Below are 26,192 nucleotides of genomic sequence, written 5' to 3' on the forward strand. Positions count from 1 at the left end.
CACTATTTCGCTAATTATCATTTCCCTTTGCCACGTATTGAACAATTCATCCGTTTGTGCTCGCTGTATACGTATACATATCTGCGTGTATGTGTATATTGTATATATATATATATGATATATAATATATATATATATATATATATATATATTTACAAACACACATATACGTATGTGCGTGTGTATGCTGGCTAAAAATCGAAAGAAGGTCTACTGTGTCAAGTCACGGTAAGCTCCTATCCCATAGGATACTCCAAAGCACAGTTGCTGTTGCAGTGAGCTGAGCTGAGCTGAGCAGCAACTTGCCAGTTGCTCTCAAGGCTGAAGGGGGCTGCAAGGCCTGCAAGTTTGTAACATTACTATCAGTCGCAAGCAGGATGCCCGACGAGCAACGTGTGTAGAGTCAAGTTTGAATATTTTCCATCTCCCAGAAGCCGCCCCACCACCCCATAACCGTAAGTATATATACTTCTGATCAGTTTGAACCTTCGTTCATCACAAGAGGTCATGGATAGAAGTGTAGATTTTCCAATATGCTTTGGTGACCTTGGGTAGTCTGCATACCAGTGGCTTGAGTTTGGCGAGTCTGCGTTCGTCTCGTTTCGTCTCGTCACTGACACGTATTATTTTATCTTTAAGCTTTGCGTCGCCTGCGTCGTATACTATTAGTTGTATATGCATAACATGTAGAGTGCCCCCGTGCTATTACAGCACACCATATTCCCTTCCCTCGTGTTTCATAATATAATCTGGGAAAAATTATTTCTATTATTATTCACAACAAAGTACTGAATACAAAGAAAAATTGCCCTGCGTGACGTCACTGCCGGCCGTGACAAAAGAAAGGATAATTTGCGCCCTGGCCGAAGTGTTGTATGTGGATCTTCATCACAATATATAAAAATAAACACAAATGCCACGAAGGAAAGAGAAACAATGAAATGATGCTAGGCCTTTCGACTTACTGTCCTTTATTTAGCAGTAACTCGAAAGGCCTATAGTAGATTCACATCAGCCGTGCATTTGATGTCTAGGCCAGTCCCTTACGACGCTCCTGATTGGCTGTTGATAAGGCTAAGGCCCCACCGAATCCGTCGCGTGCGCCCAACACGGGTAAGCGTTCGATCAACTATCATAATTCAAATACGAGTGGCCCCACACGGCGCATGAGCATGATTGGCGTCGGGTGCGTTCCCGGACTGGACGCACAAGGAACAAAACGTTTTGTTTTAGCAGCAGTTGGACGCGCACGAAGGAAGAATTTGTGGTAGTCCTACAACAACCTGCATTTGAACGACCTGCCCAACTTTGATTATGATAAAGGATTCAAGTAATTTTTTTTATTATATTCTAACGGATACATTTATGTAAATACCTTTGTTTCAGAAGTTACTGTATCAGTGTTCAGTTCACACACAATTTACGTATCTTAATTTTTGTATTAACTAATATAAAGTGCAACTTTACAAATTTCGAAATCAGTAGTCCTTCCCTCAGAGTTACTACAAGTTTCTTACGTTGATACTGATCTTTTGTAATTGGTATCAAATTTTGATATTCGAGATATGATGCCCTCGAGAATTAAGTCAAAGGTTTTCGGCGGCATCCGACAATATTAAAAAAAACTTGTCTGGACGCTGTCGTAACTTATGGGTGTTGGATATTCTCCACTCTTTCCTCGTTCTAAAGTTATGCCATAAGTCGAGATTTTCCTACTGTTCAACGCCTCTAATTTGGTTGACAGCAACGAGTCAGAGCAAAGCCTCGCACGCTCCCTTCATGACGGCAAGTGCTGCAGAAATTTTTGAGTTGTCCGTCCTGTAACCGTACTCATCCGTCTATCTGGTTGGGCCACACACGCAGAAGACGGACACGCTTATAGACGGACGGATTCGGCGAGGCCTCAGCCTTAGCCAATCACAGGGCTGGAAACTCTCAGTCTCTCGAAAGAGTTCACATTGTGGCGGGATGCACTAAAGTAACCCCCCCCCTCTAAAAAAAAACACCCTTGATCCCCCTTGCAGACAATAGTCTCCTCACCACACGACTTTCTACTGACGTTATCTGTAACCAGACTCTTGAATAAAAGGATATTTAAACTACTCAAATACCTTAATACTATATTTCCTAACACGTAACACATAAAAACCAATAACCAATGCAAACCCACAACCTAACATATACGGACTCAACCCAAGATTATATGACACATATATATAAGTGGGTTTATAGGAGAATAGTAGCGCCTCCAGCACTCCAACTATATGGCACTTGAGCCACAGTAGCGTGGTCAACGGTACTTCCACGTCAATCGTACTATCTGTAGTCAATCTCAATCCAAATGCGTTCCAGTCGTCAACTTCAGGAATATCTATCCTCCAAGAACGATTCCACTCTCAATTCCAAGGTCCAGCCATAGTCGTCGTCATCGATATCAATCTTATATCCTCGGTCAAGGTTCGTTCCGAGTCGTCAACATCAACCGTACAATCATCCAAGAGCAATCCAATCCGTTATCCAATTCCACGCAATAGTCCGTCATCCAATACTATATGCCGGGAGATAAGGGGACAATAACTCCTTATCAACCACTTAGGTGGCGAGCAGGGTATTATAGAGGAAGGTTAAGGAAGAATTGCAGTCCTGTAAAGAAACGTCAATCATCACTGACATTCAAAGTTAACCAAATAAATAACAAACAATGACAACCCAATCCTATCACTCACATCCACACTAAAAAACAGAAGTACTTACTGTCAAAATCAAGACAAAGATAATCCCAAAAAATATAAATAATCCAGGCAGCCGGAAAATTCACTTTCTTCTGCAGCCAGAACCAATAAAAGCACTCACTCGAAACACTCGCTATAGTACTAAACTACAAAAACAAACAAAAATAAACAACTACCTCAATTACACTCACAGTTGTTTCTATCACAAACTACCGCTCCACCAACCACCGCTTTCTCTCTCTTCTCTTTCTCACTACCTGAAGAATTTGGCAAAACAGAAAATTCAATCCTCCACAACATGAGTAGGATCTATGTTCCGCCTCTACTGAGGGATACGTCTTACATAGATCCTACCCATGTGAACTCTCGAGAGAGACAGAGCTTCCAGCACTGTGATTGGTTTATGTGAATCTACTATAGCACCACTCCATCGTTTCTCTTTCCTTCGTGGCATTTGTCTTTATATATATATATATATATATATATATATATATATATATATATATATATATATTATAATATTGTTATGAGGTGCACAAATTTTTGTGGTGTGTTTTTGTAAGGTAGAGCGTTCGAGTTATATGATCGCTTACCTGCTTCTTCTTCTTGATAATGCGTTCTGCAGTCTGGTATTTATCTTTATGCTTCTTCTTAATGTTAGGTCTGGATTAGTAATCTTTGTATTCTTAGTCTCTCAGGAGAAGTTTGAATGAGACGAACGGCAGAGTTTGTTTCTTTACTGTGCAAAGAATTAGAGTTACAAGTAATACTACAAAACAATATCAAATTGAGCCACCCTCGGTTCGAATGCGGCACCACCTCCTTAGGAGGTGTAGATTTTGGTTCTCCGCCCAACTGGATTCTTGATTCATGGAGTGGTGTTCCCTTATCTTGTCCCCATCCCCTTTTAGATTGGGTTAACATGTTAATTCCTCTTTTTCCAGGCGGAGTCAATAATTTAACATGTTAATACCTCCTCCGGGAGGCGGAGCTGCATTCCTGCTAGAAGCTGAGTAAGTTTGGTGCGAGGTCACAGGTCAAAGGTTTTATGACGGTCTTAAGATTTTCATTGTGATGGTGTTATGGTCCTACGTCCTGTGACGAAGATCTTGGTTACGTCTACGCTTGCTGATTGAATTCTGACTCACACACCAAAGTCCAATTCTCTCTCTCTCTCTCTCTCGTCTCATCTCTCTCTCTCTCTCTCTCTCTCTCTCTCTCTCTCTCTCGTTATTTTCTCTGCACATACTCTGATTATTTTCTCTCCTTCTCTTTCTCTTTCTCATTATTTTCACTGTACTTTAATTATACTCTCTCTCTGTTTTTACGCTACCCTATCGACTACTATTTCTTATAATTATCATTACACACACACACACACACACACACACACACACATATCTATATATATATATATATAATATATATATATATATTACATTGCTACTTTCAAAACGCATATATCCCCTGTTTGACTATAAAATTTTATGTATAGAATTTTGCAACATTTTTCAGATTCCTTAGCTAGTTAGAGTTGTAGGATGTTTAAAATGTGTGTTCAGATTTCTGCATAACATATTATAAAAGAATATATAACGTAGTATGAAAAGAGAGAGAGATTATCTTTGTCCGTTCAAAGCTAGAGTTGTTTCAGTAACTTTTCATCGCCTCTAGATTAAGGGAGCTGGCTGACTCCGTGTTGTTATCAAAACATGTCAGTCTTAATTATCGCTCGATTTTTGTCTTTATCGGGTAAGTGTCTTTGTTGAACTGGTACGTACATGAATGTTTACTCGTTTCGTACGCGTTCATCTTTGCCGAATGCCACGTGCAGAATTCGCAGTTTGTCTGTAAAGTTACGTTACTGTTAGAAGCTTCTGGAAGATTGCATCATCTTTCTCATTGCTTAAAACGTTTTGTGTCACCTCCACTGGCCAGCTTTTGTAAGGAAGAGATTTCATTCGGGCTTAAATCCTCAAAGCGTTTACATCTCTCTCTCTCTCTCTCTCTCTCTCTCTCTCGGCACTTTTGATTTCAAAGTAACGTAACGATTTCATACTTATTGAATGGTCACTTGCAACTTTTAGATTTCAGACTTGATATTTCTTAAGAGTTATTTAGTAATATTTAGTGTTTTTGTGGAATCTGAACAAACATGTAACGGCGCCTGGTTTTTGTGAGTGTGAAACAAGCTGCAGCAAAGAAAGAAAATTGGTATACCAAGAAGGTAAAGTGTGTTATATTTATATTAGTTGCAATATCTAATGGTTATGATGGTTGGGTAAAAACTAATAACTAATAGTCAGTGGTTTGGTAAAAACTAATAACTATTGGTTATGATGGTTTAGAGAACTAATAACGAATGGTTACAATGGTCTGAGTGAAAAGATTTACATTTTTACACATTGCAAATTTTTGTATTTTGTGTTTGTTTCATTTGAAGTGCATTTATCCATTTTCTTACAGAAGTGTTTAATTTTGGTGCATTTATTCATTTTCTTATTGAAGTGTGTGTTTTTATTTTATATGCTGTGTGATCAGTACTTTATGCAATTTTGGTATTTTCCACATTTTTCTCTGTTTTCATTTGCATTCACAATTTAATTAACTTAGTTATTTTCATTACTTAATTGTTGCACATTTAATTAAAGTTAACACTTGTGAATTAATTTGCATTAACTTAGAATTCTTTTCAAGTTTTATTGTTGTTTAGCACTTGTGAATTAATTTCCAAATTTTAAGTATTGCCTAACACTTTTGAATTTTGATTGAATTAATTTTCCTGAATTTTGTGAAAAATTAATTTTGATTTAATTTTACTTAATTGATTCAAATTTTAATTGAATTTTACTTTGTTTTCAAGTAACAGTAATTTTCCCTGATATTGGGAATTTCACTTATAAATTTTGAGTTGGATAATAAAATTTTGTATTTAAAATTTTATAAGTATTTCATTTCTCACCAATATACATGCATTTAATTATGATTATATTGATGTTAGGTAGAAACATAGAGAGGTAATTGACCTGTTTTCCTTCAATTAACTTGAAGTGACTTAGAACCAGGGAAGTACTTAGACTTTTGAAATCAGAGAAATACTTAGACTTTTAAAGTTGTTGATGGAGTGATGCCCTTTGATTAATTTGATTACTTACAAGATTACCTCACACCGTTTTGATGAACTTAGTCTGATTTTCTGTCTACTGGTAAGTTGTTAAGGGATCACTGTTGCCTTTAGAGTATTCAGTCGTTTAGTACCTGTGATGAGGGTTCAGGTGTCTAGCTGTTTGAGGTAACAACTTAATGAATGGTAAGTGTAGTAACCAGGTGACTTTGGCACTTCATCACAATATATATATATATATATATATATATATATATATATATATATATATATATATATATATATATATATATATATATATATATATATATATATATATATATATATATATATATATATATACATATATACATATATCTACATACATCATACATACATATATATATATATACATATATACATACATACATACATACATATATATATATATATATATATATATATATACATATGTATATACATATAGATAGGATATATATATATATATAGACTATATACATATGTATATATATATATATATTAATATTATGCATATATATATATATATATATATATATATATATATATATGTATATATATATATATATATATATATTATATGATATATAGCTGTCTATTAATATGAAGCTCTATTCTAAACACGCGCCAATAAAGAAAACACATCACTTTCTGCTTCTATGGGAAAAAAAATTTGACATCTTAAACCAGTCCCATTACACTGAATTATTTCAAAACCCTCCCCAAAAAAGAAATGTTCTTTAACACTCACCACTTCATAATGAGAACAAAACTTGGAACTTGCGCAGGACACTCCAATAACACACGCGGATCGTCTTGGGAATGCACTGGATATCATTCACACACAAACCAGGCTGAGTCCTCATCTCAGCAGGCAGCCAGGCGACAGGCGAATTTTGCTGACCCTAGTTCAACTGACTTCGCTCAGTACTACAGTTAACGGACAGATATTTTCATTATCTCTCACTTAGTAACTGAAACCTAACAATTTAATAACTTTTCACAATCCCACAAAGGCTCTGTTGTTCGAAAACTATCGCTAAGCCATAACCCCTCTATGTTTATCTGGTCACCTGTCTCTTCATTAGCGTACCTAGGCATAAAAAAAAACCTTTTATACCGCTCGCCACCACCTGTTAACGGGATATTCATCTCGTTATTTATTTGGTAAACGTGGAACCCCGAGCGTCAGGCAACCCGACACACAATCTCTCTCTCTCTCTCTCCAAACGACCAACGGCTCGCGACCTCTCTCTCTCTCTCTCTCTCTCTCTCGGCATCTCCTCTCTCTCTCCATCTCTTTCTCTCCATTCTAACAGGTAATCAAAATAAGAGTCAAGTCATATAAAAAATAACGATTTATTTAACAATGGAAAGATAATAAATCAAGTCTAAATCAAGTCTCACAGACTAACTTAACTCAGTTAACTCCCCTACATTAAAACGTCTAAAACAGTAATTTGTCACACCAATTGTCTACTCTCCCATCGGGACCCTCGGTCCCCTTTGCCAGAATCGTCTGTTTCAAAGACACGAGAAACACACTCGTTAGCACACATAAGTTTAAAGACAAAGGTAAAGATTAAACATTCTTACAATGTGTAACAAGCCATTCCTTTGGCTAAAATAATTTAACACTCACCCATGCAGCCAGAATATCTCACTTACTATTCCAAAACACTTTGGCATCCGCCATCGTGGTTTTCCCTTCCTCCCACGAATCTTTGTGCAAGTCTTCCCATAGACTTGGCTAGCGATACATTATCAAAGGAAGAGGCGCACACGCACATATGAATGCACACTTCGCTAACGCCTCATATTACTGGCTACAACCAGTTTCCCAAAGGCACTTTGAAAAAACCCATGAACTGACGAACATTGACTCGCCTAACTATGCAGTTTTTGAATCACGCCATCACAGAAATCATTTATCAGCTTTTCTCGGGTCGTTGCTTCGGCTCTGTTCTCTACATTCCAAAAAGGTCACAGCGAACATATTAGCAATTTTTCCAAATATATTATATATATATATATATATATATATCGATATATATATATATTATATATATATATATATATATATATATATATATAATATATATGTCATGTCCACATTACCATGATCATATACATACATCGAGCTACAAATGTCCTTTAATATCTAATTCACTGTACCTCGGAATTAATATATTTTCATATATGTTTAACCGAAGGGGAATTCTTTTTTCGATAAGAGATTTGTCGGCTCCTGGGCACAAACCATCGAAACCAAACAAATCCAGGACGACAGTGAAGCTTTAACGCACACCACCACCGCATGAGGCTATAAGTTTATGCCGCCTCTCACCTACAAATACCTGTCGCTCTCAAGTATTCGTTGTTTGGAGACTGAGAGTGACAGGTATTTGTAGGTGAGAGGCGGCATAAACTTATAGCCTCTTGTGGTGGCGGTGTGGGATAAAGCTTCACTGTTATCTTGGATTTGTTTGGTTTCGACTAAAAAATTCCCCATCGGTTAAACATATATGAAAATATATTAAAGGACATTATAGCTCGATGTATGTATATGAATCACTGTAATGTGATATGACTTATATAATGGCTACGTGCTGACAAAAGTACTACAACGTTACCGAGGTCGAGGTGGTTGATGCAGTCTCCAAACAACGAATACCTGAGAGCGACAGGTATTTGTAGGTGAGAGACGGAATAAACTTATAGCCTCTTGCGGTGGTGGTGTGGGTGAAAGCTTCATGTCGTCCTGGATTTGTTTGGTTTTGATGGTTCACGCCCAGGAGCCGACAAATCTCTTGTCGACTAAAAAATTCTCATTCGGTTGAACATATATGAAAAATATATTAATTCCGAGGTAGAGCGAATTAAATATTAAAGGACATTTGTAGCTCGATGTATGTATATGAATCACGGTAATGTGATATGATTTATATAATGGCTACATGCTGACAACAGTACTACAACGTTACCGAGGTTGAGGTGGGTTGATGCAGTCTCCAAACAATGAATACCTGAGAGCGACAGGTATTTGTAGGTGAGAAGCGGCATAAACTTATAGCATCTTGTGGTGGCGGTGTGGGTTAAAGCTTCACTGTCGTCCTGAATTTGTTTGGTTTCGATGGTCCGCGCCCGGAGCTGACAAATCTCTTATCGACTAAAAAATTCCTCTTCGGTTAAACATATATGAAAATATATTAATTACGAGGTAGAGTGAATTAGATATTAAAGGACATTTGTAGCTCGATGTATGTACATGAGTCACGGTAATGTGATATGATTTATATAATGGCTACGTGCTGACAAAAGTACTACAATGTTACCGAGGTCGAGGTGGGTTGATGCAGTCTCCAAACAACGAATACCTGAGAGCGACAGGTATTTGTAGGTGAGAGGCGGCATAAACTTATAGCCTCTTGCAGTGGCGTTGTGGGTTTAAGCTTCACTGTCGTCCTGGATTTGTTTGGTTTCGATGGTTCGCGCCCAGGAGCCAACAAATCTCTTATCGACTAAAAAAATTCCCTCTCAGTTAAACACATATGAAAATATATTAATTCTGAGGTAGAGCGAATTAGATATTAACCCTCTTAAGCCGAGCCCTCAAAAAAATCAAAACGTCTCCCGTATGCCGGGCCTGGTTTGGAGTGAGCGCGGAAGTGGAAAAATATTTTTTCAAAAATTACAGCGCGCGTACTTTTGAAGATTAAGAGTTCATTTTGGCTCCTTTTTTTGTCATTGCCTGAAGTTTATAATGCAACCATCAGAAATGAAAAATAATATCATTATCATATGTAAATAATGCGATATATGGTAGCGAAAAAAAAAAAAATTCATACATAATTGTATTCAAATCACGCTGTGCAGAAAACGGTCAAAGCTAACCAGTTACTTTTTTTTTGCGTTGTATTGTACACTAAATTGCGATCATTTTGATATATAATACATTGTAAAACAATAAAAGTAACACCGGAAAAATATTATCACAAAATGATGTACGATTCGTAAACGCGCGGACGCAAAAAAATATTTTTTTCAAAAATTCACCGTAATTCTATATGTTCTAGAGACTTCCAATTTGTTTCAAAATTTAAGACAAATGATTGAATATTACGATACTGTAAGAGTTTTAGATTAGAATTGCAGATTTCGACCATTTCGGACGAGTTAAATTTGACCGAATGTCAAAATTTTTAATATATATTTTTCATATAGCACATATTTCGAAGATGGAAAAAGCTACAACCTTCAATTATTTTTTATTGTATTCTTCATGAATTTGCGCACATTTTGATATATGAAACTCTATAAAAAGGCTAATATGAAAAGGAGCAAATATATGGATAATGCCATGTACGTAATTTCGGAGACTTGCGGCCGCGCAATCGGCGCGCGGAGTGAAGGTAAATATATTTTTCAAAATTCACCCATCAAATCACAATAGTTGTTTAGAGACTTCAAATTTGTTTCAAAATGAAAGAAACATGACGGAATATTACTAGGCCGTAAGAGTTTTAGCTTACAATTGCGTTTTTCAACTATTTCGGTAGAGTCAAATTTGACCGAACGTGTCTATTTATCGTGGATTTATATGCAAATATTTCGAAAAAAAGAGAAAAGCTACAACCTTCAATCATTTTTAGTTGTATTCTACATGAAATTGCGCACATTTTCATATATATAACTTTATGAAACACGCTACTAATTTTAAATGGTGCAAACATTTCGACAATCGCACAAAAAAATTCTGATTTTTTCGGAAGAGTTACCGCGCGAACGTAATTTTTTTTTTTTCATCAAATTCACCATAAATCAAAATATTGTGCTAGAGACTTCCAAGTCGTTTGCAAATGAAAGGTAAATGATTGAATATTACTAGAATATAAGAGTTTTAGCTTACATTGCGTTTTTCGACCATTTCGGTAGAGTCAAAGCTGACCGAAAGTTGAACTTTTTGCACTTAACGTTATTTATATAAAAAGAAAAATATTTCAAAACTGATAAAAGCTACAACCATGGGTTGTTTTTTGTTGTATTGTGCATGAAATTGCGCACATTTTCCATATATAAAACTTTATGTAACGGCGAAATTAAAAGGGTGCAAACATTAGGACAATCGCACGAAAAATTTATCGGAAGAGTTATCGCACGAACGTAAGGAAAAAGTTTTTTCACATAATTCACCATAAATCGAAATATTGTGCTAGAGACGTCCAATTTGTTGCAAAACAAAATGAAGGCAATGATTGAATATTACTATAATATAAGAATTTTAGCTTACAATTGCGTTTCTCGACCATTTCTGTAGAGTCAAAGTTGACCGAAGGTTGAAATTTTTGCACTTATCGTTATTTATATGAAAATATATCAAAATTGATAAAAGCTACAATCATGAGTATTTTTTAGTTGTATTGTGCATGAAATTGCGCACATTTTCATATATAATACTTCATGTAAAGGATAATTTAAAAAAAAATGGTGCAATAATTATGTCAAAGTGACGAAATAATTTCCGAGATGTGTCACTGATACTTTTTAGTGCGATAAGAAAGAATTCGCGCTTGCGCGCCTGCGTAGCGATTGTAAACAAAACAACGCCTTGATCCGTGAACTCCCAGCATCCCCCAAGGCGCGTGATACAAAAGTTTTCGGCTGGTAGGCCTATAAGTATTTTTGCCGCGAATTTTTAAAAAAACTTTTTTGAGCCGACGTATGATACGTCCAATCGGCATACGGGAGACATTTTGACTCGACGTTTTAATACGTCCAATCGGCGTAAGAGGGTTAAAGGACATTTGTAGCTCGATGTACATATATATATATATATATATATATATATATATATATATATATATATATATATATATATATATGACTGGTAAAAGTGTTCTGTAACAACAGAATTCCATCTAATAAAAGGAGCCCATAAAACCCTTTTGCATTTACCTACCCAAATACCTTAGCCAAATCCCTGATTAACGTCCAACAAAAGACATCGCCCAAAGACTCTGGGTATATGAGATCCCATGCCAGGACTGTGACCAATCTTACATCGGATTTACAGGTAAATCACTTCCCCAGAGATTAATACAACACAAACGGTCAGTTAGGTTATGGACAACAGAACTCGGGCTATTTTCAACCATATAAATGAACATAACCATAGAATAAACTGGAATATGTCACGTGTAATTTATAGCAGCAACTGCCGGTACAAGAGTCAAATGATGGAATCGGCCTAATAAGAGAAGCAGTAATGAACATCTCAAAGGGAATTGGACATCGGACATCGTCGACGCAGTGTTCATTCAACCAACGCTTAAGAAGATTAAAGGAAGATTATCAGCGGGGGTGACCTAAATTGGCTTACTTGTGGACGAATCTCTTGGTATAAATACCACCTTTTCTGTAAACTTTTCTCATTCTATACCTGAAGAGAGAGACAGCAGTCTCTGAAATATAGTACTTTTCTCTACTTTTGGTGTTTTTTATGGGCTCCTTTTATTAGGATATATATATATATATATATATCTATATATATATATATATATATTTTATTTTTATATACTTATGATCCATAAACTTTTGTCATCCCACAATCACATAAGATCTGGACAAAAAGCACATCTTACTATAATGGGCGTTATGTCTCTCCGTCCGTCTGTCATTTAATCACGGCCAAGTGGCTGGTCTGATGGGCATGAAACTTGGCAGGGTTATTGTGGGGACCCATAAGATGGTTAAAAATGGGGTTTCATCCTACCTTCCCCCACACCCCCTCCCTGAAACGAAGCAGGTTCTGCCCGTGAAACAGGGCTGGTTATGCCCGTAGACTACTAGCCTTTCAAATGCCTATTTCTCCCTTCTTTAATACTAATTACTTACATGACTCATGGCTGACTCTTTGAGCACCTTGACATTAAATCTAATAACTTTGTTAAAGTTAAGGATTAGTTATTTTTACGTAGCTAGGAACCAATTGGTTACCTAGCAACGGGACCTACAGCTTATTGTGGGATCCGAACCACATTATATCGATAAATGAATTTGCATCACTAGAAATAAATTCCTCTTGTTCCACGTTGGCCGAGCCGAGAATCGAACTTCGGACCACCGGATTGGTAGCCGATTCGAAATCCACTCGCCCAACGAAGAACTAATAACTTTGTACTTTGTATAAACATGAATATATGAGCAAAGGCGATAACTGACAGGTTCCCTTCTAAAAACGTCCCTTCTCTTTGTCTCAGGACAGACAGCTTCTGACTTCCTTCTATATTGTCTTTTCAGGCTTTGAAGTCTTGTAATTCCCAAGCAGTTCAGCCGATTCGATTCCAAAGCAACACAGCTGACGGTCGCTTGGTTTGAAAGGCATATTTACAAACCATGTCGAAAGCACCACAGGATGAGCCTCCTTCTTCTCTTTCCCAGAGCGAGGTCAAGAAGCAACCGCCCGGCACTATTACAGAAGCTATTGTCAAAAAGGAACCGCCTGGCACTATTACAGAAGCTTTGATGACACCAGAAAAGCACCTGCTATTCCAGCAGCCCAACACTCCATGTGGCTCAGAACACTCCAAAAGCACTCCAACCAAAAGGAAAAAGAAACCAAAGGAAGCAAGCGGGCACAAGACAAAGCTGCAAAAGAGCCCTTCCAAGAGCTACCCGCCAAATTCATACATTTCTAACTTTTTTGAAGTTCCTGCAATAAGGTCTGGGACTGCAGAGCCTTGTGCACAGGAGAGCTATTCCAAAGAAGGTCGAGATCGTGTGAAAAAGCAGCTGAATTTCTCAGATAAAGCGAAACCTGCAGATAATGAGAATATGGCAGAGGAAACAAAAAATGAGAGAGATGGTTGTAGCTCTTCCCATGACGACATACGGTGCCATGGGGATGAAGGAGAGCATATTATCATCAAGGATGAGGAGGAGGCACCACAGGACTATGAGCCATCAAGAAGCATTAAGGATCTCATAGGAGCAAAGATTCCTGATCACATACCTGAGCCAGCGAAAGTGCAGGTGGAAAGGAATGGACTTCATAAGATGGTGGCCTTCGGCGTAGAAACAACTTCTTTGGGTAAGATATCGCGCTGATTTTGAAAACAAAATCAAAATATCCTCTTTTTTTCACAACCCTTCTTGAGATGTAGCCTCCATGTTTTTCCTCTAATTTCTGACGCAGTTAACCTATAGCGCCTCATGTTTTCTTATCAGAAACGTATATAAAAAAGGGACTTTATCAGATGTTCAGAAAAGCTTCCAAAAAGAGCCTCGATCAGTCAGCACATTCGGGCATACATAAAAAATATTTGCTTTTAAAAGAAGTCCTTTAGTGTTAAAAAAAAGTTTTAGTATATCTTAGTTTAACCAGACCACTGAGCTGATTAACAGCTCTCCTAGGGCTGGCCCGAAGGATTAGATATTTTTCACGTAGCTAGAAACCAATTAATTAGCTAGCAACGGGACCTACAGCTTATTGTGGAATCTGATCCACATTGTATCGAGAAATGAATTTCTAATCCCCAGAAATATATTCCTCTGATTCCACGTTTGCAGAGCGGGGAATCGAACTCACGACTACCGAACCGGTAGGCTAGCACGTTAAACACTCGTCCAACGAGGAATTTCCTTTATTGTTGCTGTTGATGAGGTGATCATACAATTTGTATGTGGTTTATTTATGTTTTGTACTTTCTCATTGGCAATAATGCAGCCTTTACTAATTAGCCACAATGCAGTAATGCACTTGGGCCCTTTTAGCTTACTTGGGGAGTAAGCCTACAAACTACTTTGTTGTTGTCGTGGAGAGAGAGAGAGAGAGAGAGAGAGAGAGAGAGAGAGAGAGAGAGAGAGAGAGTTTGAGTTTGACAGCTTGAGACAATATTAATTTCAGCCATTCTTTGACAGCTGGAGACTGCGACATTATTCAGCTAACCTGCAGCGACCTCCTACCCGGGAGAGAGGACTTCTCCACTTACATCATGCCATCAAAACCCATCCAAGACATAGCCTCGAAAGTCAACGGGTTAACCATCGTCGACGGCACTTTGAGACAGAACGGGCATATTGTCCGAACCGTCTCTTTAGAAGAGGGAGTACTGCAGTTCATCGAGCACCTGCAAGAAAACACCATACTCATTTCTCACAACACCAAATGTTTCCAGTCACAGCACCTCATCCGGAACGTCCTTCTCGAGGAGAAATTCCTACTGGAGCGACTTCGAGAGAGAGTCGCTGGGTTTTCTGACAGTTACGAGATCTACCTAGATCTTTTCCCCAGAGGTGGGCCAACACAACTTCCTTCTTACAAGCTTTGGAAACTCATCAAGTATTTTTCCAAGAATTTTATGAACCGAGCTTTCCAAAAGCCAGTCCATGGCATAGACAACTTGATGAAAATAAGAAATCTTGGGGAACTCCTTCGCTTCGAAGGACTCACAAACGAGGAGAGACTCTGGACGATCTACCGATTCAGCATGACTTTCGACTCCGTTGTCGACGTCGTCGAGCATCGGAATATGACGAAGGAAAATCAAAAGACGTTTGCAGATATGGTTCAGACGAAATATGTGAGTGAGCAGATGGCCAAAAAAATGGCAAGTTCTGGTCTCACTCTGCAGCACCTTACGCTAGCGTATGAATATGGTGGTCTTGATTGCCTGATGGAGTTGATAAATCCTAGAATAACCAAAAACCACCGAGTGATTGGAAACATTTGCTGTTACTGTCAAAGGATGACCTAATGTTGCCCCATGAAGGCCCTTTTTATGCCAGGAGTGTTTCTGAACTGATAGGTTGTCGTCGAATCTATTGTTAACATGAAAATTGTTGTTGAACCTTTCTTGGGACCATGAAGAAAGTGGCCAATGCTTACCATGTCCTACGAGATGACAGTAACAAGAAATGAAAAAACAATCGTTCCTGCCATACATTGACAGACATCACAGAGCATCATGAAGCTAATTAGCTCCCGATTTCTTAGATGAAATCACTAATTTCAGAGAAAGACCAAAATTTACTGATGAGACTTAGGATATAAGGAGACTCATGCAATCAGCACTGAAGAATTTCTTTCCATCTTTGTTCATCATGAATGAACCTGAGTTTCATGAGATTTTCTTTCCCTTCACTTGAGCCTTGGACGATTCTGGCCCCTGGGCACGAGCTGGTGGTAGAGCACAGTAGGGTATAGGAAATGTGGAGCGTGGCTGGTAAAAGAACAAGTGCCAGATATAAACAGATATGCATCAGTACAAAGATACCAACAACCATGGATCAGGTAAGTACTCTGTTAGTGCAAGAGACATGTATTACACGTAACGTATAAAGACAATAGTCAATTACTACTTTAATGATTTCACTTTCTATAATATAATAACAGTAATAACAATAAAAAGAAAACTCATAATCACACGAGTTAATAAAATGGGAAAGTAAAGCCACAGTACTATGCCTGTTTAATTTTGTTACTTAAAATATGAAAAAAGGTTACCCCCTTAGTTTTTTATAATGAAATATACCATGTTGTATATGCTACAATTATTTATATAAAAATATACAATACATATAAAAATAAAAAATGTTAAAAGGATAATGTGAGTCTTAAAATCCATTAAATTCAGTATTGTTACCTCCGGCGAAAAAGGGCACCTTAGCTACGAAGAAGAAAAAGGGCCGGGGCTGAAGTACCCAAAGCCACGCCCTTGTGCACGCCCCTGAACGTATCTATCTCCCTTTTGCACGTCCCTGAACGTAACTATCTATCTGTATACATAATCTAAAGAAAGGGGAACAGACCTCTTCACTTACTTGATAGTACGATCGATCAGCGACATCACGACGGAGACCATAATAAAAAGAGGGGCACTCGGTTGACTAGAGAGTCAATTGACTACAGGTCACCGAAGAGGTCGGTTGAAACCGCTCCCGAGAGGGGGTGCCAAAGTGCCAAAGCTCTCTGTTAAGGTGTTGTTTTCGTCGCTTTAGGGAGTCTCTCGGCGCTGAATTGCCTTGGCAGACAGTAACGCAGTTTGATTCATAGAAGTTTATTATTAATCTTATAGTCAAAATTCTATGACGTGCTGAAGGAACAGCAGTGTGCAACCGTTGTTACCTCACTGGACAATCTAAAAGCGTTTCACGAGAACAAGCTAATCTTTTCGTAAGTTCATATTCACATAAAAAAGAAACAAAGAGTCTTTTGCTTATAAGTTTTCCTCCGTTTAACAAAGTCAGTGCTGACCTCTCATTTGGACCGAACGTGGAGACATTATTGAAAGCAAACATACTATACTTGTAGATTCACATCCAGCGTGCATCTGATGTCTAGGCCAGTCACTTACGACGCTCCTGATTGGCTGTTGATAAGCCAATCACAAGGCTGGAAACTCGACTCAGTCTCTCTCGAGAGTTCACATAGGCAGGATGGATGTTCCACTTCTCCTGAGGAATAATTTTGAAAGACGTATCCCTGAGGATAGGTGGAACATAGTACTCCCTGCCTACGTGAACTCTCTCGAGAGAGACTGAGTCGAATTTCCAGCCCTGTGATTGGCTTATCAACAACCAAATCAGGAGCGTCGTAAGTGACTGGCCTAGACATCAGATGCACAGTTGATGTGAATTGACTATAGGTCATTTTATAGGGAATAGCTAGGAAAAAGACTCTCAAAAAGAAGAAGAAGAAGAAGAAGAAGAAGGAGAAGAAGAGGAAGGATTCTAGTGGGACGAAACCAAAGACTACGAAATGGCAGCAAGAAGTAAAGAGATGATGACAAAGATCAATGCCTGGATAACTCTCTTGGGTCTGGCTCTTATGCAGGTATTTATTAGATTCACTCTTTAAGAAATCCTACTTGCACCATTTCTAAGGTGATTTTTTTTACGCCGGAGATTGATATTCTCTCTCTCTCTCTCTCTCTCTCTCTCTCTCTCTCTCTCTCTCTCTCTCTCTCGCGTTTCTATATACAAGAGACTATGTTAAGTGGTTCTCTCTGAAAATCATGCATTTATACGCCCCCCATGTTTGGATGCATACACACATATAAATGTATGTATGTAGTATGTATATATATATATATATATATATATATATATATATATATATATATATATATATATATATATATATATATATATATAGTGTCCATAAAGTCCCAGTGTACCATTACAAGTATTTCGCTCAGAAAGCATATAACGTAGGGTGGCAATGCAGTTTTTTTGCAGAATGTTCTATATTTCCCCAACAAGTTTGTACATTCAGAGGCACTTCATTTTAACAAAAAAAAAAAAAAAAAAAACAAAAAAAAAATGCATGACTCTATTTGTTGGATGGTTATACTTGCAATGGTACTGGGACTTTGTATGGACACCCTGTATATAAAACGTTATTTATCTATCTATATATATATATATATATATATATATCTATATATATAGATATATACATACTATATGTATATATAACACTCACATATATATATATATATATATATATATATATATATATATATATAGTATATATGTATATATATATATATATATATATATATATATATAATATATATATGTGTGTGTGTGTGTGTGTGTGTGTGCTCTCGTGAAAACAACAGTCGAAATGATCCAGTCCCATTAACTAACGAATGCTACATAGCAGAATGTTTTAGGAACGCTTCCTCTATACCTGTGAATTCTAACCTTTCAAACAACAGCTTATATCTTGGTGTCTCTGCTTGATGACGGTAATTTAATTTAATTTTCGCTTACTCGGGGAGTAAGCCTACAAACGACTTTGTTTTTCTTCTTCTTGTTGTTGTTGTTGGGGGGCTAGGAAAGGTCTATGAAAAAGCCTAAAAAGGTCTGAAAAAGGTCTTTCGCGTTGAGTTAAAGAGACAGGTATTTTAGGATGGGATATTGAACGGCTTATTAGAAAGAAAATGTAAAAAATAAAATAATATGCATGTCACACAGTACAGAACAATTTTTCTCTAATAAATACAAAGCGTATTTATTTCAATTTTCGTTGGTAAAACAACGGGCTGTTTGACCGTTGAATTTAGAACGTGGCCCGAGTAAGCTGGCGGTCGGATCACGCCTTTGTTCAAATGTCGACGCTCTTCGAAGACTTGACAAAGAGGTTTCAATAGAAAAGTTCACATAAAATACTGAAACAAAATGATAAAAGGCCACTTCCGGTCATGAGCAATGAATATGCAAATGGATTGCCATCTGATATCTTTTTTCTATGCCGATCAAAGTTTCAATTTCTTATTATCATTTTTATTAATAAGTGAAGGTCAGCATTTACGTATACGTGCAAAAACCATACTTTGAAACGATGTAAGTGGAAGAATTATTATTATTATTATTATTATTATTATTAGTATTATTATCATTATTATTATTATTATTATTATTATTATTAAAAGTAATGGATACTTCAGCAGTGTTACACTTGTAGAGAAAGTCTTCTCTATTTTCCGAATAGCGGCTTTTTCCGTATACTGAAACAGGCTAATAGAGAGCCTATAGAGGTCATGATCAAATACAGAGTCAAAATTGGTGTATCTATTTGAATTTTACAGATAAACTATGATACCATAGTCATCAAAGTCATTAACGACTTTCTCTCTCTGAGAGAGAGAGAGAGAGAGAGAGAGAGAGAGAGAGAGAGAGAGAGAGAGAGAGAGAGAGAGAATCGTTAATGACTTTGATGACTATGGTATCATAGTTTATCTGTAAAATTCAAATACATACACCGATTTTGACCCTGTATTTGATCATGACCTCTATAGGCGCTCTATTAGCCTGTCTAAGTAGCACGGAAAAAGCCGCTATTCGGAAAATAGAGAGGAATCTTTTTCTAAAACAAATGTAACGCTGCTGAAGTAGCTATTACTTTTGTATAAAGTATGCTTGGAGAGAGGGTCTGCTTCCTAAATATTATTATATTATTATTATTATTAATATTATTATTATTATTATTTTTATTAAGAAGTGTGGGTCAGCATTTATGTATACGTGCAAAAACCATAATTTGAAACGATGCAAATGGAAAAATTATTATTATTATTATTATTATTATTATTATTATTAAAAATCGTATTGATTTCCAACACAGTTACTGTTCATTTACATAATTGCGGATTGCTACCCTAGACAATCACTTTCTGCTTCTTCACTCCATTACACGTTTCGTGTTCTGTTTCACGGTCTTACGAGCATCTCTTGGCAGAGAGAACAGAAACATCTCATTGCCTAAGAAGAGATGGTCAGATGGAACCCAAAAAAAAGGCATTAATGATGGTATTTTGTCTATTAACAGCTGGGGACAGCGTTCGCCACGCTTCGTCCAGCCAATATAGCCGATGGTCATCAATCAAGTCCTCTAGTGGCAACTTTAGGTGAGAATGTGAGAATCTTGTTGTTATGCATAGTAATATAACATATGTATATATATATATATATATATATATATATATATATATATTACACACTACACACACACACACACACACACACATATATATATATATATATATATATATATATATATATATATATATATAAGTGTATATATGAATTATAAAGCACGATGTCGTACTTATCATAAATGTTAGATGAAGTCAACAGTGAAATTCTTGTTAGTTGTTACAGAATATAGTATGTTAGATATGTTTTAAGATATGAAATTCTTGTTACAAAACTTATTATATTAAAAATATATATGAAATTCTTGTTACAAAACAGTATCTTAAAATATATATATGAAATTCTTGTTAGAAAACATAGTATATTAAAAATATATATGAAATTCTTGTTAGAATATATATATGAGGTTCTTGTAACAAAACGTAGTATATTAAAAATATATATGAAATTCTTGTTACAAAACATAGTATGTTAAAAATATATACGAAATTCTTATTAAAAACATAGTATATTAAAAATATATACGAAATTCTTGTTAAAAACATGGTATATTAAAAATACATATGAAATTCTTATTAGAAAACATAGTATATTAAAAATATATACGAAATTCTTGTCAAAAACATAGTACATTAAAATATATACGAAACCCTTGTTAAAAACATACTATATTAAAAATATATACGCAATTCTTGTTACAAAACGTATAGTCTATTAAAAATATATACATGTACAGAGCTTATACCTTTCGTCTAATTGCTGTGGACTTTATCACCTGTCTATGTATTCAACAGAGCACCCGGCCACCAGAGTAGCAAGACACGCCCAGCCGGACTGCCCCTCGGCGGCGGAGGCCAAGTACTGCTCGCAAGGGAACGGACTCTGCATGGACGTAGCGGACCGAGACAACTGCGGCGGGAGGGCCGTGCACGAACTCTGCAGTGGTGACCGCTGCACGTGCTGCATGAAGGACCGATGTGCGATCACGCCGGACTGCTGCTCGAGGGAAAACGGCGTCTGCATCAATAAGATGGACAGTCCACAACAGTGCTACGGCAGGACGGAAGACCGTCTATGCCCAGGGCCTCACTGCACGTGTTGCAAGAAGCATAGATGCGAGAACACGCCCAGGCCCTGCTGCAGCAGGGGCGGCACGTGTGTCAACATCATGGACACCTGTCAGGGCATCAAAGTGAAGGAGCTCTGTCACAACAGCAAGTGTACTTGCTGCATTCCGTGTAAGTTTTTTTTTCTCTCTCTCTTTTTTGTGGTCAACGAAATCAACCTTCCTTGCCTATACAGTCACGAAAGACTACAGGGCGTCCATAAAGTCCCAGTACCATTCTGAGCAATAAATAATTGTTATGGTACTGGGACTTTATGGACACCCCGTACATCTCGTTTTTGATTGCTGACATTACTCTGTGATTTCCCAACTGACCGAATGGCATAGAAATACCTTATTGCCAGACGTGAGGTCATCAAGAAATGTGATTTTCTTCTACTTCAGGAAGAAGAAGGCCCTTTCTGAAGAACGCCCCCGAAGAGAGGTCATTGTTCAGCTCTGGTTTGGAAGAACGACGCTAATAGCACACACACACACACACACACACATATATATATATATATATATATATATATATATATATATATATATATATATATGTGTGTGTGTGTGTGTGTGTTGTGTGTGTGTAACTGTAATATGTGGCACAGTGTCGTTATTCCAAAAGACAATAACTTAATAATACTTAAGAAAAAGGCACGAAACGGATAATAAGGAAGAAGAGAACAGAAAGAAAAGGAAAGATAATGATTTTTTTCTAGGCTTTTCGAAGGGAATTTTTTTGTTACTCCAAACATTAGGCTTTTAGCCATTAGACATCTGGTTTTCATCTCCCCAAAAAGCCTCTGTCCGTACCAGCGATTAGTGACCAGCGATATCTACCAGGCATATTCGAGAAATTGGAAACTACTCTCATTAGCGCCTATGACTAATCGGCGTTCCCTTCGTGAACAGGTCAGAGAGAGCCATCTGGCATACGTTAAAAAGGAATTCTATGACCCGTTGTTCAAAGGAGGGGAGTGCCGAACTCTTAAGTGCCCCACCCTCTGGAGATAGACCTAAGGACTTCGACGAATCAAAAGCCATGAGTGTTGGTCATAAGACAGCCAAAAGGAGTAATCAACGAATGACCTATGAGGTTACCAAGGGATACGCCCTCAAGAAGCCAGGACATGAAGAAGGAGGCGTATACAAATTCAAAGCCTACGAATCATTGTAAAAGGCATGACAGGAAGGCGGTCTTGTATAATGTCTGTAGCCTCTAAGACACAAAAGGTCTTTCAGAAGGTGCCACACCCAGTCAAAATCCAAAAATCCAAAGGCGGGGCTAAGGAGATTTCAACCCAACAAAAAGGCAAGACAGAGGAGAGAGCAGGCAGAAAAGGGAGCAGAGAAAAAAGGGGAAACAGAGAAGCAAGAGAGAGAACAACCGGGAGCCTGAGGGAGAGCTGCGATGTGGCCTATGGCCGTGTGAAACAAGAGAAAGACGAAGAAGAATCCCCAGAAGAAGAACAGGTGCAAAAGTGTGGTGTGCGAAGCAATCAAAGACAGTGAAATAGTGACAATCAATACTCAGCAAATTTCCTTCCCTCGTGCCTATAGACTCGTAATTGCAACAAGTGCCAATTAAGTTTTATCAGTCCAAAAGCCCAGTAACTCAGAAGGTGGAAAACATGTGTAAGAACCCCTAACGAAGAATAAACTTAATGCAAAGAAACATATCAATTAATTTCTCATCCTAACAGAACCCCTTTACCTAATTCCCCAAAGTACAGCCTCCACGGCACACGTTACCTTAGATCTGTGCAAAGAAAGTAAGTACCTTCACAGATTTATTGGTGGCAGAGCGATGGGATACGATGAGATAAAGATTGATATAGTGACAAGATTAATTGGTGGCAGAGCGACGTGATACGAAGACACGAATGACAGTTAAAAACAGCGGCTGCGAAACAGAATCAAAAGTTTAGTGTCGGCATAAGAGATTTCAATCCATTCACGCCACTCGAAAAAGAAAGTTCTCCCCTAAGACAGTACCAGTGTTTCCCCAAATACAAAGACAGTTACCGAGCTGTAACAATAAAAGCCACCCACACTTTGCGAAGAAAAACTCCACTCCGAAGAACAGTGAAAGAACTTCCACTAGAAGAACAAGATGTCGAAAGCATGAAGAAAAATATCAAGAGGAAAGAAAACAATCCCGAAAACGCATCAGTCAACGCAATCCTGCTCTGAGAGGAAAGAAGAGAGAGAGAGAGGTCCCCTTTCCCGAAGAGAAGAAGAGAGAGAGAGAGAGGGGGAACCAACACATCATTCAACGCGCTGGTAGGCGAACGCAAGCGGTCAGACGTAAACCCGGGTGTCGAAGACGACGAAAGAAGATAAGTCCAAAATAATATCCCCACACTTACATAACATTAACTTTATTAAAAGTAAATTACGCGATTAACATTTCAGTTAGACAATTTCTGGTATTTCAAGATTAAAAGATTTTCACACTGAACCTTTTTTTTTTGGCAACGAAAACTCTACGATATTTCATTTTACTAATTATAACTAATCAGCTACTAAGACCTTTTCCCGAACATTTGTATTTACTAACCAATAACTCTAAATTTTAATTTGAATTTTGATTGTGTCATTTTATGTTATTTTTTTGTGATTTTGGTTGTTTTGTGATTTCTTGTACTTTGTTTTTTTTTGTTTTAGTATTTGCTTTTTACTTTTATTCGTTACGTCGAATGAATGTTTACTTGTTTTTATTTTGTTTGTTTAGGATAACAAGGGTAATTCACGGGAGGTCTCTCGTTAGCGTACATTTTACGGTCAGTTCAGTATCGTTTTACCAGTACTGTTAAGAAGGTTTTTGTTGTTGTTTAAGAAATCGCTCACCGGTAACGTAAGACTTTGAGAATATTTCAGGGGAAAATTCCTTTATTCTATTTTGGTGATCGAATACTTTAGTAAAAACAGTTTATTGTTATTATCATTTTCTTTTGGGATATTACTGTCATAACTTTGATACTTTTAATGATACTCAGTACTTAAGAAAATTTCCATTAACGAGTCGATGGTCAAAGGGAGACCGACTCCTTATCAGAACGTAAGAACGCCTGTGCTCACGAGAAGTCAAACAAGGAAATTAACCATGCCGGAAGGTACACAGTCCGCGAATTCGAGCGCAGCAGTAATGGGAACACAGAAGGGACATGTAATTAATCACATAGCTAAATTTTGCGGAAGAAAGGACGGTCAGTTAGCTTGTAACTTAGAGAACTGGATAGAGCAAGTGGAGACACGCCTAGATAGCATAACGGGGACAGATAGAGAAAAGCTTATTGAAGCCAAGAGTTATCTTGATTTGGAAGCCGGAGGAGACTTAGAACGCTACGTCCACTCCGAGACTTACCGAGATCTTAAGAATTGGGAAGAATTGAAACGGTATTTTAGGAAGGTTTATTCCACAGTTGGTGAAAGAGATCCAGTTACTAGCTTGGCAAGGATAGTGCGTCAATTTAAGTTAGACGAAAGCTCTCAGTTGTATAACAATATGAATGAATGGGGTAACTTCATGGAATCCACAGGTTGGATAGAGGTGGAAGGAGGCAAGCAAAAATGCTAATGGGCCATGTTAAAAAAATATTTAGACTAGCAATAATGATTGGAAGCCTGCCAACGGAAGTTATTGCAAGGATGACTCGTAAGTGGGAGACATCCGATGATGTAGCAGAGATTGAAGAGGAGGAAACAAAAATCTTAGGTAAAAGTCCTGAAGGAAATCCAATATACAGACCTTTAGTCGCTATAGGTCAAAAAGAAAGAGGTCCAAATAGATCTAGGACCCCATCTAGAAATCAGAATAAGATGCCAGGTAAATCTTCTCAAGGAGGATTTTCGACAGTCACGTGTTATAACTGTCAGAAGAGAGGACATTATGCCAGTGACTGCCGAGGGATAGCCTTCTGTCCTTTCCATAAGAGAACAGGACATAGTGCTCGAGAATGCAGAAATAAATTTGTTTCAGCTCCTAGAGGTAGATCTCAGTCGAGAGGCAGAAGTAGAAACAATAGTCAATCTCCCCCAGCTAAAGAAAATAGAGATTCCGCTCCAAATAGATATCCCAATCAAACAGCAAGCATAGGTTATGAATCAGTTCAGTCAACGTCAGACGACGCAATGGGAAATTTTCTGCTTACTGGTACAATGAATCTTCCTCTATAACAGAGAGAACGTCCGGAATGTCAAGGCTAAGCCCCAGCTACAACGGTTAGCAAAGTTGATGTAGGAAATGAATATAATTATAGACCATTTATTTCCCTTCCCGCCACATGTCGGTCTAGAGAAACCTATTATTACATTCTTTGATACAGGAAGTCCTAAGAATATAATGTCAGAAAAGGTGTATCGATTGTATTTTTCTCACTTAAGTTTGAATCCAGCGGTAGATTGTAGAATCACAGACGTCCAGGGCAATGATATCCACGTAATTGGACAGTTAGATTTTCCATTTAGGCTAGGAAGAATTGCTCTAAGAGAAAAGGTTCTGGTAGCCAGAGATATACAATTAGCTTTTGCTCATTTGCTGATAGGTTATCCAACTATGGCTAGACAAGGGATAAGCATTGATGCCCCTAGAGAACAACTAGTGATTAAAAACGGTCGTGAGATTTCTAGAATACCAATATGCAAGTTAATTAAAAGAACCCAGACTACAGAGAATCCCACACTAAAAGGTATCTTAAAGAAGGATAAGACTGAGGGAAGATATCCAGAATGCATCACGAGTTCACAACAGATAATTAACCTCTTA

The 26,192-nt window shown here is 37.5% G+C and overlaps 2 protein-coding genes across 2 annotated transcripts; both read left to right on the forward strand.

Moving 5' to 3' along the window:
• Positions 1–300: 300 nt before the first annotated feature.
• LOC135200594 (uncharacterized) lies at positions 301–16,480 on the forward strand. Its single transcript, XM_064229218.1, has 3 exons — positions 301–455; positions 13,174–13,963; positions 14,794–16,480. The coding sequence occupies exons 2-3, from the start codon at positions 13,270–13,272 to the stop codon at positions 15,627–15,629; spliced, it is 1,530 nt and encodes a 509-aa protein (XP_064085288.1). The 5' UTR covers positions 301–455; positions 13,174–13,269; the 3' UTR covers positions 15,630–16,480.
• Positions 16,481–17,453: 973 nt separating this feature from the next.
• Positions 17,454–21,930, forward strand: LOC135200605 (uncharacterized). Its single transcript, XM_064229228.1, has 4 exons — positions 17,454–17,707; positions 20,210–20,288; positions 21,111–21,554; positions 21,827–21,930. Coding segments are annotated over exons 1-4 (600 nt in total). The 5' UTR covers positions 17,454–17,632; the 3' UTR covers positions 21,829–21,930.
• The last annotated feature ends 4,262 nt before the right edge of the window (positions 21,931–26,192 follow it).

Source organism: Macrobrachium nipponense, chromosome 23 (genome assembly GCF_015104395.2).
Source record: "Macrobrachium nipponense isolate FS-2020 chromosome 23, ASM1510439v2, whole genome shotgun sequence".
Classification (NCBI taxonomy): domain Eukaryota; kingdom Metazoa; phylum Arthropoda; class Malacostraca; order Decapoda; family Palaemonidae; genus Macrobrachium; species Macrobrachium nipponense.

Excerpts from the sequence above, each read along its gene's own strand:
- LOC135200594 (XM_064229218.1), top strand. The coding sequence starts at position 13,270 with ATGTCGAAAGCACCACAGGATGAGCCTCCTTCTTCTCTTTCCCAGAGC. Across the intron at positions 13,964-14,793 it reads CGTAGAAACAACTTCTTTGG|CTGGAGACTGCGACATTATT; the intron begins GTAAGATATCGC and ends ATTCTTTGACAG.
- LOC135200605 (XM_064229228.1), top strand. The coding sequence starts at position 17,633 with ATGGCAGCAAGAAGTAAAGAGATGATGACAAAGATCAATGCCTGGATA. Across the intron at positions 17,708-20,209 it reads TGGGTCTGGCTCTTATGCAG|CTGGGGACAGCGTTCGCCAC; the intron begins GTATTTATTAGA and ends GTCTATTAACAG. Across the intron at positions 20,289-21,110 it reads TCCTCTAGTGGCAACTTTAG|AGCACCCGGCCACCAGAGTA; the intron begins GTGAGAATGTGA and ends TGTATTCAACAG.